This window comes from Muscardinus avellanarius, assembly GCF_963383645.1.
Source record: "Muscardinus avellanarius genome assembly, chromosome: 18".
Lineage (NCBI taxonomy): Eukaryota > Metazoa > Chordata > Mammalia > Rodentia > Gliridae > Muscardinus > Muscardinus avellanarius.
The window spans coordinates 30494779-30508573 of NC_137804.1; the positions used below are offsets into that span (position 1 = coordinate 30494779).

The 13795-nt window shown below is 44.0% G+C and overlaps 1 protein-coding gene across 1 annotated transcript in view; it reads left to right on the forward strand.

Moving 5' to 3' along the window:
* Window positions 1-13795, forward strand: part of PBRM1 (polybromo 1) — a gene marked incomplete at both ends in the record, with an annotated part of 166621 nt that overhangs the window by 117402 nt on the left and 35424 nt on the right. The window contains 2 exons of the mRNA XM_080715199.1: window positions 6161-6318; window positions 7997-8260. Of these exons, the coding sequence (XP_080571325.1) occupies window positions 6161-6318; window positions 7997-8260 (422 nt within the window). The remainder of the gene's footprint in view (window positions 1-6160; window positions 6319-7996; window positions 8261-13795) is intronic.

Below are 13795 nucleotides of genomic sequence, written 5' to 3' on the forward strand. Positions count from 1 at the left end.
GTGCGTTGGTCTTCAGCTGTCCGGTGAACTCGCCGCTGCTGCTGGCAGTAAGGCACTGCTGTCTTGTCCTCGGCCGTGAGGTTGGCGTAGTTCTTCTCTGGTTTTGAGCTCCGCTGAGTCCCTGCGGGGTGTGCTGATCCCGGCCTTTGGGAGCTTTAGATGCTCCTTGCGCCGAAAAAACTGCTGACTGCCTCCCGGCTGTTCAGCAGCAGCTCACCTCGGCTCGCTGTCCACCCCTCCTCTCTGGCGCCTGGTGGCTGGTTGAGTGCGTTGGTCTAGAGCCCTCCGGTGAACTCACCGCTGCCGCCAGCAGTAAGGCGCTTGCTGCTGCATCCTAGGCCACGAGACCGGCGTACCTCCTCTCTGGATTTGAGCTCTGTTCTGAGTTTCCCTTCTCTCTGGAGCCTGGTGCTGCTAGGGAAGATGTAGGCCGCGCCGTGGTTCTGGCTGTGCTGCGGCTCCGGCTGCTCCGCGCCATGGCTCTGGCCGCTCTGGCCGCTTCATGCCACGGCTCTGGCTGCTCCGCACCACGGTGGCCAAGGCACTTCAGGCTGTTTTCTTTCTGGTGTCTTGTTTTTCCAGCCTTCTTTTTCTCTGTCCCTTGTATTTACAGTTTTCATTTCTTTGCTGGTGGTGTTTTCTGGCTCTGAAAGGATCTGGTTTTGTGGTAATAGAGTTCGATTGTTAGCGGGACTTGTAAGTGCCGCTTTCCTCCGTCGCCATCTTCCCAGAAGTCTCTAGTCTTTTCATTTCTGAAAAACGGTTTCACAGAGTTAAAAAGGACCTCACTAAGTAGCTGAGGCTGTCCACGAACCGCCATCCTCCTGTGTCAGCCTCCCAAATGCTGGGATTACATGAATATGCCACCATGCCTGGCTTACAACTTCTTAAAGTCTATTTAAGATTTGTATATTTAGCTGGGCGTGGTAGCACACGCTTGTAATCCCTGCACTTGGGAGGCAGAGACAGGAGGATTGCTCAGGTTCGAAGCCAGCTGCACTGGCTTAAAGAGACCCTGTTTCCAAATAAAAAACTGTAAAAATAGGTCTGGGAGTGTAGCCCGGAGGTAGAAGGGTTTTCAGCAACCCCAGTACCACCAAAAAAAAAAAAAAAGATTTGTATATTTAACTGGTGTTTACTAAAAACAAATTTTGAACCAAAGTCTTTATAGGATGGCAAAGATTCAGAGCAGATAACTTGGGCTGAAGATGTAATTCATTGTTAGAGCAGTTGTCTAACATGTTTAAATTCCCAATTCAGCGGGCGTGGTGGTACACACTTGTAATCCCAGCATTTGGGAGGCTGAGACCAGAGGATCGCGGTTCATGGACAGCCTCAGCTACTTCGTGAGTCCCTCTGTAACTTAGTCAGACCTTGTTTCAAAATAAAAGAATAAAAAAATAGGGCAGGGGGTGTAGCTCGAAGGTCGAATGCCCCTGGGTTCCATCTTCAGGCCCAGAAATTAAAAAAAAAAAAGCTCAATCTTTTCCCCTGGAACCTCCAGTAAAAGTAAAAATCACAAATAAAAAAGAAATTATTATCGAAAGGTAATGTGCCTTGGCTTAGAATTGGTTTTTGAAAAGGCTTCTTAGAAAAATGGCCTTCAAATTAAGATTTGGAAAGCTGGATGTAGTGGCACACAAGATGATCATAGGCTCTCAGCCAGCCTCAACAACTTAGCAAGATCCTCCACAACTTAGTGAAACCCTGTCTCAAAATAAGAAATAAAAAAGAAGCCAGGCATGGTGGTGCATACTTATAATCCCAATACTTGGGAGGCTGAGACAGGAATCATGGTTCATGGATAGCCTTAGCTAATTAGTGAGGCCCTCTGCAACTTGGTGAGACCCTGTTTCAAAATAAAGAATAAAAAATAGGGCTGGAACTGTATCTTGGAAGTAGAATGTCCCTGAGTTCTATCCCCAGTATCGCAAATAAAAAAGGGGGGCAGGGCTGGGACTATGGGAGTATAAATCAATAGATCAGCAGTAGGACTGAAGTAGAAATGCTCCTGGATTCAATTCCCAGTATCACAAAAAAGAAAAGAAGTAGTGTCTCGCTGAGACTGGCCTCAAACCTGTGATCCTTCTGTCTTAGCCAAGTACAGGGATTATAGGCATGGACAACCATGAGGGGCTTTTTTATTTTTCCTTTTTTTCCCCACAGTACTGGGGGTTGAATTCAGGGATGCTTTACTACTGAGCTACATTCCCAACTTTTTATTTATTTATTTTGTGGTACTGGGATTGAACCCAAAAACATTCTACATGTGAGCTACACATTGGCCCTATTTTGATTTTTATTTTGAAACAGGGTGTTACTAAGTTGTCGAGGACATTGATAAATTACTGAGGCTCACCTAGAATCTGAGATCTTCCTGTTTCAGTTTCCCAAGCACTGAAATTACAGGCACATACCAACCATGCCTGGCTGCCCCACCTTTTTTTTTTTTTTCTTTTTTTGTGATACTGGGGTTGGAACCCCGGGGCATTCTACCTCCAAGCAACACCCCCTTTCCTATTTTTTAGTCTTTATTTTGAAACAGGGTCTCACTGATTTACAAAGGGCCTCACTAAGTAGCTGAGGCCGGCTTCAAACCTATGCAATCCTCCTGTCTGAGCCTCCCAAATGCTGGGATTACAAGTGTGCACCACCACTCCCGGCCTACCCCAACTCTTTATTTATTTATTTATTCATTTATTTATTTAGGCTGTTCTGGGGATAGAACCCAGGGGCATCTACCTCCAATCTCACTCCCAGCCCTATTTTTTATTCTTTATTTTGAAACAGGGCCTCACTGAGTTGCAAAGAGCCTCATTAAATAGTAGCTGAGGTTGTCCAGGAACCGTGATCCTCCTGTTTCAGCCTCCCAAATGCTGGGATTTACGAGCATGCGCCACCACGACCGGCTTTCTTTTTATATTTATTTCAAGACATGGTCTTGCTAGGTTGCATAGGCTTTTGGTCTTTTTATATTTATTATGTCTTTTTTTTGTTTTATGATACTGGAGATAGAATCCAGGGGTATTCTATCTCTGGCCTATACTCCCCCATTCCTATTTTATATTCTTTATTTTGAAACAGGTCTCACTGACTTGCAGAGGACCTCACTAAGTAGCTGAGGCTGCTCGTGAACCGAGATCCTCCTGTCTCAGCCTCCCAAATGCTGGAATTAGAAGTATGTGCTACCATGCCTGGCTTTATTATATCTTTATTTATTTTTATTTATTTATATTTTTGTGCGGGACTGGGGATGGAAATCAGGGGCAATCTACCTCCGAGCTACACCCCCAGTCCTATTTTTTAGTCTTTATTTTGAAACAGGGTCTTACTGAGTTGTAAAGAGCCTCACTAAGTAGCTGAGGCTAGCCACAAACCCAGATCCTCCTGTCTAAACCTCCCAACTGCCTGGATTACAAGCGTGCGCCACCATGCCCAGCCTACTATTTTTTTTTTCTATTTAGCTTATATATGTTGTTAGTATTTTTTTTATATATTTTTTTTGTAATCATACATCACTTTGGAATACAAGACTTGTGAAGATATACAAGCACATATCATCCAATAAGCCCTCATCCAATCCCCATCCCATTCCCCCCCCCTCCATCGATCCCATGCTTAATTGGTAATTATCTTAGATATATTTGTTTACGTACCTCATGAGTTTTAAAGAGATTCCATCCTCCCCCATCCCCTCCCCTCTGATTGGTCACCTTATTTGCTTCTCAATAGGGCCTTTTCTACTACTTGACCTCCTCCTGTTACTCCTTTCCTCGTAGTTCTTGCTAATTAGGGGAAGCATCTGGATTTTATTTTCTGTGCTATTTCTATGTGCGTGCCGCATTGCAAGTTCCAATCCCACTCTTGACGGCCCCAGTAGTGGCCTGGCCACCCAGGGGACTCTTATCCCAACCTCGCTGGCTCCAGTATCAGCTTTGCCTTATGGGAGGCCCTGATCCTGGCCTCACTGGCCCCTGCACAGAACTGACCCCTCGGCTGGCTCCGCTCCTGGCCTCAGAGGCCTCAGCACTGGCCTAGCCTCACAACAGGCTCCAATCTGAGCCTTGCTGACCCTGGCACCGACCTAACCGCTCGGCAGGCTCCTATCCTGGTCTCGCATGTCCCAGCTCCGTCCTTGCCTCACGGCAGTTTCCAATCCCAGCCTCGCTGGCCCTGGCACTGGCCTTACCCCTCGGCAGAGTCCAATCCCAGCCTCGGAGGTCCCAGCACCAGTCTTGCCTCACGGCAGTTTCCGATCCCAACCTCGCTGGCCCTGGCACCGGCCTTTCCCCTCAGCAGAGTCCAATCCCAACCTCGGAGGTCCCAGCACCAGTCTTGCCTCACGGCAGGCTCCAAACCCAGCCTGGTTGGCCCCGGCACTGACCTCACCCCTCAGCAGGCTCCAATCCTGGCCTTGGAGGCCCCAGCACCGGCCATACCTCAAGGCAGGCTCCGATCCCGGCCTCACTGGTCCCGGCACCGGTCTTAACCATTTGGCAGGCTCCTATCCAGACCTCAGAGGCCCTGGCACCGGCCTTGTCTCACAGCAGGCTCCGATCCCAGCCTCGATGGCACCGGCATTGGCCTAACCCTTCGGCAGGCACAGATCCCGACCTCGGAGGCCTCAGCACCAGCCTTGCCTCGCAGCAGGCTTCGATCTCGGCCTCACTGGCTCCAGCACTGGCCTAATGCATCAGCTGGCTCCGACCCAGCCTCGCTGGCCTCGGCCCCGGCACCAGCCTAAACCCTTGGCAGGCTCCAAACCTGGTCTCGGAGGCCCCAGCACTGGCCTTGCCTCATGGCATGCTCCGATCCCGGCCTCGCTGGCTCCATCACTGACCTAACCCCTCAGCAGGCTCCGATCCCGGCCTCAAAGGCCCCATCACCTGCCTTCCTCAGGGAAGGCTACAATCCTAGCCCCCTCTTCACCCAGCAGATTGTCCCATGTTCCTGAGGTGTGTGGTGGTAGTATTCCACCTCTGAGGTATTTTCTTCAAAAGTTCCAGGTGTATTACGTCAGGTCTTTGCCTCCCCTGAGTACTTGCCGCTGCCAATGCGACTGTCTCCACCATTTCAAATCTTTCCCGTGCTCTTTTCCCATACCGCACAATGTCCAGTGTTCCAAAGCATGCACGATGGTAGTATTTGACCTTTGGGGTAATTTCTTCAGAGGATCAGGGTGAGTTGGATCAGATGTCTGCCTTTCCCAAAGACAAGTCTCCACCGCCATCTCGGCCACTGCTGCCGCCACCGCCTTTCTCCTAGGTCTCCCCTGGACTCTCTCCTTACAGGTGATGTCCAGGATGATGTCCAGGATAGAGAAGCCTCAGTCCCCTTCGCGGTAAATTTTCCAAAAGTTCCAGTTCAGATGTATATGTTTTGTCTGCATCTCCAGTATTCTAGCTGTAGCCTCGGCCATCTTAACCCCTCTCGAATATTTTTCTTTTTTCTTTTCCCTTTTTTATTTTTATTTTTTAAAAAGAGAATATGTGTGGTTTGGGGAGGATATGGGTTCAGGTACTTGGTAACAATGAAAATTTTTTTTCATTCTGGGTGTGTGGGGTGGGGGTCGCCTAAGGGTGCCCCGCCCACGCGCCCAGGTTTGGGGTCTGGCAGCCCGGACCTCAGGGTCCTTCCGGGTGGGGAGAGGGTCGCCTAAGGGTGCCCCGCCAGCGCCTGCCCATCTGCCCAGGGTCAGGGCCAGGCGGCCCAGACCTCAGGGTCCTTCCGGGTCTATATCATTTAATATGAAGGGGAAAGCAGCATTATTTTAGGTCTTCTTAAACTTTATTATTTTAAAATATTATTTCTTCTAAGATAATAATATTAAGAAATTTTATCTAAAAAGCACAGTACTATTCCGGGCATGGTGGTGCACGCTTGTAATTCCCGCGCTTGTGAGGCGGAGACAGGAGGATCGCGCAGGTTCAAAGCCAGTCTCACTGGCTTAAGAGACCCTTTTTCCAAATAAAATATAAAATAGGTCTGGGAGTGTAGCCCAGAGGTAGAAGGGTTCCGTTCCCAGTACCACCAAAAAATAAAATAAAAATAAAAAGCACAGTACTAGGTTCAGGCAATGGAATAATGACTAGATAGAGTATTTTCTCATTTTGCAAAGAATATGTCATCTGTTGATGATTCTTTCTCTCTTATTTTTGAGGTGAAAAATGGTTGTATGGCTGTTGGTTTTATCGACCAAATGAAACATTCCACCTGGCTACAAGAAAATTTCTAGAAAAAGAAGTTTTTAAGAGTGACTATTACAATAAAGTTCCTGTTAGTAAAATTCTAGGCAAATGTGTGGTCATGTTTGTCAAGGTAAGAAACAAAGTATCAATCATTTCCAGGTTATATTATTTTAAAGCACAAAAAACATCCATATTTACAAAATTAGAAATTATTTTAAATTCTTGTTTCTTTTTTTTTTTTTTTTTTTTTTTTTTTTTTTGCGGGTCTGGGGATGGACCCCAGGGGCATTTGACCTCCGAGCTATACCACCTGCCCTATTTTTTATTCTTTATTTTGAAACCAGGTCTCACTGAGTTGCAGAAGGCCTCACTAAGTAGCAAACCGCGATCCTCAGGTCTCAGCCTCCCGAATGCTGAGATAACAAGCATGCTCCACCACGCCCGGCTGAAAATATTTTAAATTCTTTAAAGTTGTATTTACAGAGCTATATATAAAGATTTGGGAAGAAATTAACCGGAGTATGAAAGACCATTTGCTAGCCAGACATGGTGGCATACTCCTGTAATCCCAGTACTTAGGAAGCTTGAGACAGGAAAATCACAAGTTTGTGGCCAGCCTCAGCAACTTAGGCCCTCTGCAACTTAGTGAGGTCTTGTTTTAAAATAAAAAATAAAATAGGGCCGGGTATGTAGCTCCAAGATAGAATGCCTCTGGGTTCAATCCTTAGTTTAAAAAAAGAAAAAAGAAAAAAAAAGACTACTTTTTGTTTAGATATATGCAATTAGCTTAATTTTTTTATATTTCCTGGCTAATTGTTTCTGTTTTTGTTTGTTTGTTTCGTTTTTTGGGTCTTTTTGTATATGTGGTACTGGGGATTGAACCCAGGGACATTCTAACTCCAAGCTACACCTACAGCCCTATTTTATTATTCTTTATTTTGAAACAAGGACTCACTAAATAAGTAGCTGAGGCTGGCCATGTACCTACAATTCTCCTTTGACAGCCTCCCAAGTACTGGGATTACAAGCATCATCACCCCTAGACCTTTATTTATTCTTTATTTTGAAACAGGGTCTCACTGAGTTGCAAAGGGCCTCACTGAGTAGTAAGTAGCTGAGGCTGTCCTTAAACCATGATCCTCCTGTCTCATCCTCTCAAATGCTGGGATTAGAAGCATGCGTCACCATGCCCAACTCTGGCTAGTTTTTAAGAATAACATTTTCTAAAAGCCAGGTGGTGCACGCTTGTAATCCCAGCATTTGGGAGGCTGAGACAGGAGGATCACGGTTCACTGATAGCCTCAGCTACTTAGTGAGGCCCTTTGCAACTCTTGAGACCCTGTTTCAAAATAAAGAATATAAAATAGGGCTGGGAATATAGCTTGGAGGTAGAATGCCCCTGGATTCAATCCCCATTACCACACACACACAAAAGAATGATGTTTTCTGAAAGATAGTTATTATAAATTATCAGTTTATCTTTTAGGTATATACTTTTTGTGTATATGTCTGACATACCACCCTGTCCAATTATTTAAAGAACATTATAACTAAATGAAGTATCAATTTTCAAAGGGCAGTTGATAAGCTAAATGGAATTCTTCATGTTTATAAATAAGTTAAAAGGTATATTTTATAAATTTATTCTGCAGCCAAGAAAATATTTCATCATTAGCTATTTGCCATCTATTATTAAATTTTTTTTTAACAGTTTAACTTTTGTTTGGTTGATTGGTTGATATTTGCTCTTTTTTTTTTTAGTTGATTGATTATTAGAAAATTTATCTAATTTTGTTTTATTCTCCTAGGAGTACTTTAAACTATGCCCTGAAAACTTTCGAGATGAGGATGTTTTTGTCTGTGAATCACGGTATTCTGCTAAAACCAAATCTTTTAAGAAGATTAAACTGTGGACAATGCCTGTTAGCTCGGTTAGGTTTGTCCCTAGGGATGTACCCCTACCTGTGGTGCGAGTGGCTTCTGTATTTGCAAATGCAGATAAAGGGGATGATGAGAAGAATACAGACAACTCAGAGGACAGTCGAGCTGAAGACAATTTTAACTTAGAAAAGGTATGTAGGTAATAACTACCCTGAAAGAACTTTACACCTCAAAATACCTATCCTAGAAAATAAACTATTAAAGTATTTAAAGCCGGGCATGGTGGCACATACTTGTAATCCCAGCATTTGGGAGGCTGAGACAGAAGGATCACCATTCCCAGACAACCTCAGCTACTTAGGCCCTTTGCAACTCAGTGTGACCCTGTTTCAAAATGAAGAATAAAAAATAAGGCTGAAGGTATAGCTCTGAGGTAGAATGCCCCCTCGATTCCATACCCAGTAAAGTACTTAAACTCAGAAAAAAATTAACAACATAAAGCCTTAACCAAACAAAGAAAAGAAAACTAAAAGGAAATTAGTTTGGGGATGGAACCCAGAATGCTGGGATTATAAGCATGTGCCACCACACCCGGCTAAAAGGAAACTTTTTTTAAAAAATTAGGCTTGGTATGTAGCTGAGTAGTAAAACATTCTTGCCTGGTGTGCATGAGGCCTTGGGTTTGATCACCATCATTGCGCCCTTCCCCAATTAACAACCAGTTAACAAACAGAATTGAAAAATAGAATTTAGCCAGGCATGGTGGCACACGCTTGTAATCCCCACGCTTGGGAGGCAGAGACAGGAGGATTGCGCAAGTTCGAAGCCAGCCACACGTGCTGGCTTAGGAGACCCTATTTCCAAATAAAAATGTAAAAATAGGTCTGGGAGTGTACCCCGGAGGTAGAAGGGCTTCCAGGAACCCCAGTACCACCAAAAAAAAAAAACAAAGAATAAAACATAGGAGTGGGGGTATGGCTTAGAGGTAGAAGTCCCCTAGTACTGGGGAGTGGGGGGTGGAAGAGGGCTAGGGTTATAGCTCAATATAATGTCCCTAGGTCAGTCCCTAGTGCAAAAAAAAAAAAAAATTCAGGCTGGGAGTATAGCTTGGAGGTAGAACACCCCTTAGTTCAATCCCCAGTACCATTAAAGAAAAAGAAAAAGAAATATTGGAGTCGCTAGCATGCTCGTGGCCCTGAATTTGGTCTGTAGCACCACAGGTCAATCAGTCAAAAGTGAAGATAAACCAAGTATGGTGGTGCACGCTTATAATCCTAGTATATGAAGCCAGGTGTGGTGGCGCACGCTTGTAATCCCCGCTCTTGGGAGGCTGAGACAGGAGGATTGCACGTGTTCAAAGCCAGCCTCAGCAACTTAGTGAGGCTTTCAGCAACTTAGTGAGACCCTGTTTCCAAATAAAAAAATTAAAAAGTCTGGGAGTATAGCCTGGAAGTAGAAAGCCTCTAGGTTCCACCCCCAGTACCACCACCAAAAAATAATAATAATAATAATAATATTCCTAGTACATGACCTAGATGACGCTTGTAATCCCAACATTCAGGAGGCTGAGACCTGAGGATCGTGGTTCACGGACAGCCTCAGCTACTTAGTGAGGCCCTCTGCAACTTAGTGAGACTGTCTTTCAAAATAAAGAATAAAAAATAGGGCTAGGGTTGTAGCCCAGAGGTCAAATGCCCCTGGGTTCCATCCCCAGACCCACAAAAATAATAATAATAATAATAATAATAATAATAATAATAATAATAATAGTAGTAGTAGTAGTAGTAGTAGTAATAGTAGTAGTAGTAGCAGCAGCAGCAGCAGCAGCAGCAACACATGGGGTGCTGAGACAGAAGGAACACAGGTTCAAAACCAGCCTTTGCAACTTAGACTCTTAGCAACTCAGGGAGACCTTGTTTCAAAGTAAAGAATAAAAACTAGGGCTAGGGGTGTAGCACAGATGTAGAATGCCCCTGGGTTCCATCCTCAGTACTGCAAAAAATAAAATAAAGAAAATGGGCTGGGGTTGTAGCTAGGGGCAGAATGCCTTAGATTCAATCCCCAGTACAACATACACCAATAAATAAATAAACAAATAAACAAACAGCTAATTTTTTGACAAATCTAATTAGATGGACTTCCTTTCTCTCTCCATCTCTTTCTCCTTTTTCTCTCTCTCTTTTTGTCAGTACTGGTGGTTGAACCCAGAGGCATTCTACATCTCAACTATCCCCCAGACATTTTGTTTGTTTGTTTGTTTTCTTTGTGGTATTGAGTATGGAACCCAGGGGCATTTTACCTCCAAGCTACACTCTCAGACCTCAGACCTATTTATATATATATATATATATATATATATATATATATATATATATATATATATATATTTTTTTTTTTTTTTTTTTTTTTTTTTTTTTTTTCGGGTCTGGCGATGGAACCCAGGGGCATTCGACCTCCGAGCTACACCTCCTGCCCTATTTTTTATTCTTTATTTTGAATACCAGGTCTCACTGAGTTGCAGAGGGCCTCACTAAGTAGCTGAGGCTGTCTGCAAACTGCAATCCTCTGGTTTCAGCCTGCCAAATTCTGGGATTACAAGCGTGTGCCACCACGCCCGGCTTTAATTTATTTAAAAACAGGGTTTCTTGCTGGGTGTGGTGGCCCACGCTTGTAATCCCCACGCTTGTAAGGCAGAGACAGGAGGAGTGCACAGGTTCGAAGTCAGCCACGCACGCTGGCTTAGGAGACCCTGTTTCCAAATTAAAATGTAAAAATAGGTCTGGGAGTGTAGCCCGGAGGTAGAAGGGCTTCCAGAAACCCCAGTACCACCAAAAAAGTAAAAATAAAAAATAAATAAAAACAGGGTCTCACTAAGTTGCTGAGAGGCTCACTGAGTAGCTGAGGCTGGCTTCGAACCTGTGCAATCCTCCTGTCTCAGTTTCTCAACTATTGGGATTACAAGTGTTCACCACCACGCCTGGTTTTGTTTTGTTTTTGTTTTGTTGTTGTTGTTGTTGTTTTAACAGAGTCTCACTAAGTTCCTGAGGATTGCTAGGTTTCTAAAACTGGCCTCAGGCTTGCAATCCTCCTGTCTGAGTCTCCCAAGTACTCAAATTATAAGTATACACCATCATGCCTGGCACCATTTCTCTTAATAAAGGAAAAAGAAGGTTGGGGGATTATGGTCAGATACACAAATTGTGGGGAAAAAAATACAAAGGCTGTACATTTCTAATTAGAAAAACCTACTCTTTATTTATTTATGTATTTATTTATTTTGGTGGTACTGGGGTTCCTGGGAGCCCTTCTACCTCCGGGCTATACTCCCAGACCTATTATTTTTATTTAGAAACAGAGTGTTTTAAGCCAGCATGGCTGGCTTCGAACCAGCGTGATCCTCCCGTCTCTGCCTCCCAAGCGCGGGGATTACAAGCATGCACCACCATGCCTGGCAAACCTACTCTTTTAGATATTACACATTGTCAAACTGAAGCCAAGAAAGAGATATAGCATATAAATGGACAAGAATGAAGAAATTGAAAAAGTGTCAAAGAGTATTAAACTTCCATAGGTGAATTCTTTTACCTTTTAAGGGACCTGAAATTAAAATGCTATCCCCCCCCCCTCCGGTACTGGGGATGGTAACCAAGGGCATTCTATGTCCAAGCTACACCCCCAGCCCTATTCTTTATTCTTTATTTTGAAACCGGGTCTCACTGAGTTGTGAAAGGCCTCACTAAGTAGCTGAGGCTGTTCGCGAACCAGGATCTTCCAGTCTCAGCCTCCCAAATGCTGGGATTACAAGCATGTACCACCATGCCTGGCTCTTAAAATGCTATTTAAACTGTTCATAGCATGGAGAGCAACGAAAATTTCCCAGTTCATGCTACAAAACCAAAATAATCTAGATTCCACACTTGGCAAAATAAAAACAAAAAACTACAACCAGGCATGGTGGCGCACACTTGTAATCCCTGCGCTTGGGAGGCTGAGACAGGAGGATCGCACAGGTTCGAAGCCAGCCTCAGCTACTTAGTGAGGCTTTCAGCAACTTAGTGAGACCCTGTTTCAAAATAAAATATAAAATAGGGCTGGGAGTATAGCCCGGAGGTAGAAAGCCTCTGGGTTCCACCTCCAGTACCTCACAAAAAAAGAAAACTACAGCAAGGTCTCATTTATGAATATCAGTGTGAACTTACCTGGAGGAAAAATATTTTTATAAGTGGAATCAAATAATTTTGTTCATTTACTTATTTTGGTGGTACTGGGGATGGAACCCAGGGATCTTCTACTTCTGGGCTACACTCCCAGGCCTATTTTATATTTTTATTTGGAAACAGGGTCTCATAAGCCAGCTGAGGCTGGCTTCGAACCTGCGCGATCCTCCTGTCTCAGCCTCCCAAGCACAGGGATTACAAGCGTGCGCCACCACGCCCAGCATGAAATCAAATAATTTTAGAACAGTTTGACCAAGAAAGGATAAGTTTATTCTAAGAATACAAGGATTGTTTAAAGTTAGGAAAGTCTTTACATTTCATTATATTAATAGTATTATGTATTTAAGTATGGATTATATCATTTAAGTTTCCAAATAGCCTCATCTGGTGGGTATACTATCATTATCTTTATTTTATAGATGAGGCACAAGAGGTGGAATAATTTCCCACCCTCATGGCAACTAGTTGGTGACAGACCACAGTACTTTATTCAAAAACAGTGGCCAGGCGCGATGGCGCACACTTGTAATCCCAGCATTTGGGAGGCTGAAACAGGAGGATAACGGTTCTTGGACAGCCTCAGCTACTACTTAGGCCCTTCACAATTCAGTAAGACCCTGTTTCAAAATAAAGAATTAAAAATAGGGCTGGGGGATATAACTCAGGTAGAATGCCCCTGGATTCCATCCCCAGTACTGGGGGGGGGGGGGGGGGGACAGGGTTGGGTGGCAGCGTACCATTGTAATCCCAGCATTTGGGAGGCTGAGAAAGGAAGGTCACAGTTCACAAACTGCCTCAGCTACTTAGGCTCTTTGCAACTCACTGAGACTCTGTTTCAAGATAAAAGATTAAAAAAAAAAAATTAGGACTGGGGGTGTATCTTTGAGGTAGAATGCCTCTGGGTTCCATCCCCAGTACTGCAAAAAAAAAAACAAAAAATTCAGTGTGTGTGATTATGTCACAGAGGCTATACTATTTCCTTTCTCTCTTTCTCTCTTTGAATAAATAAAAATAGTAAAATTTAAAATCTATCAATTGGGCATAGTGGCACATGCCTGTGAATCCAGTACTTGGGAGGCTGAGACAGGAAGATTGCAGTTTCAAGGTCAACCTCAGCAATTTAGTGAGATCCTCAGCAACATAGTAAGATCTTGTTTCAAAATAATAAAATAAGGCTGTAGTATAACTTTGAGATAGAATTTCACTGAGTTTAATCTCTAGCACCAAACCAAAATCTTAAGAAATTAAAGCTGAAGTCAGGCGTGGTGGCGCACGCTTGTAATCCCAGCATTTGGGAGGCTGAGACCGGAGGATCGTGGTTTGCAGACAGCCTCAGCTACTTGTGAGGCCCTCCGCAACTTAGTGAGACCGAGTTTCAAATTAAAGAATGAAATGTAGGGCAGGGTGTGTATCTCAAATGCCCCTGTGTTCCATCCCCAGGCCCGCAAAAAAAGAAAAGAAAAGAAATTAAAGCCGAATATGGTGCCATACACTTGTAATCCTAGTACT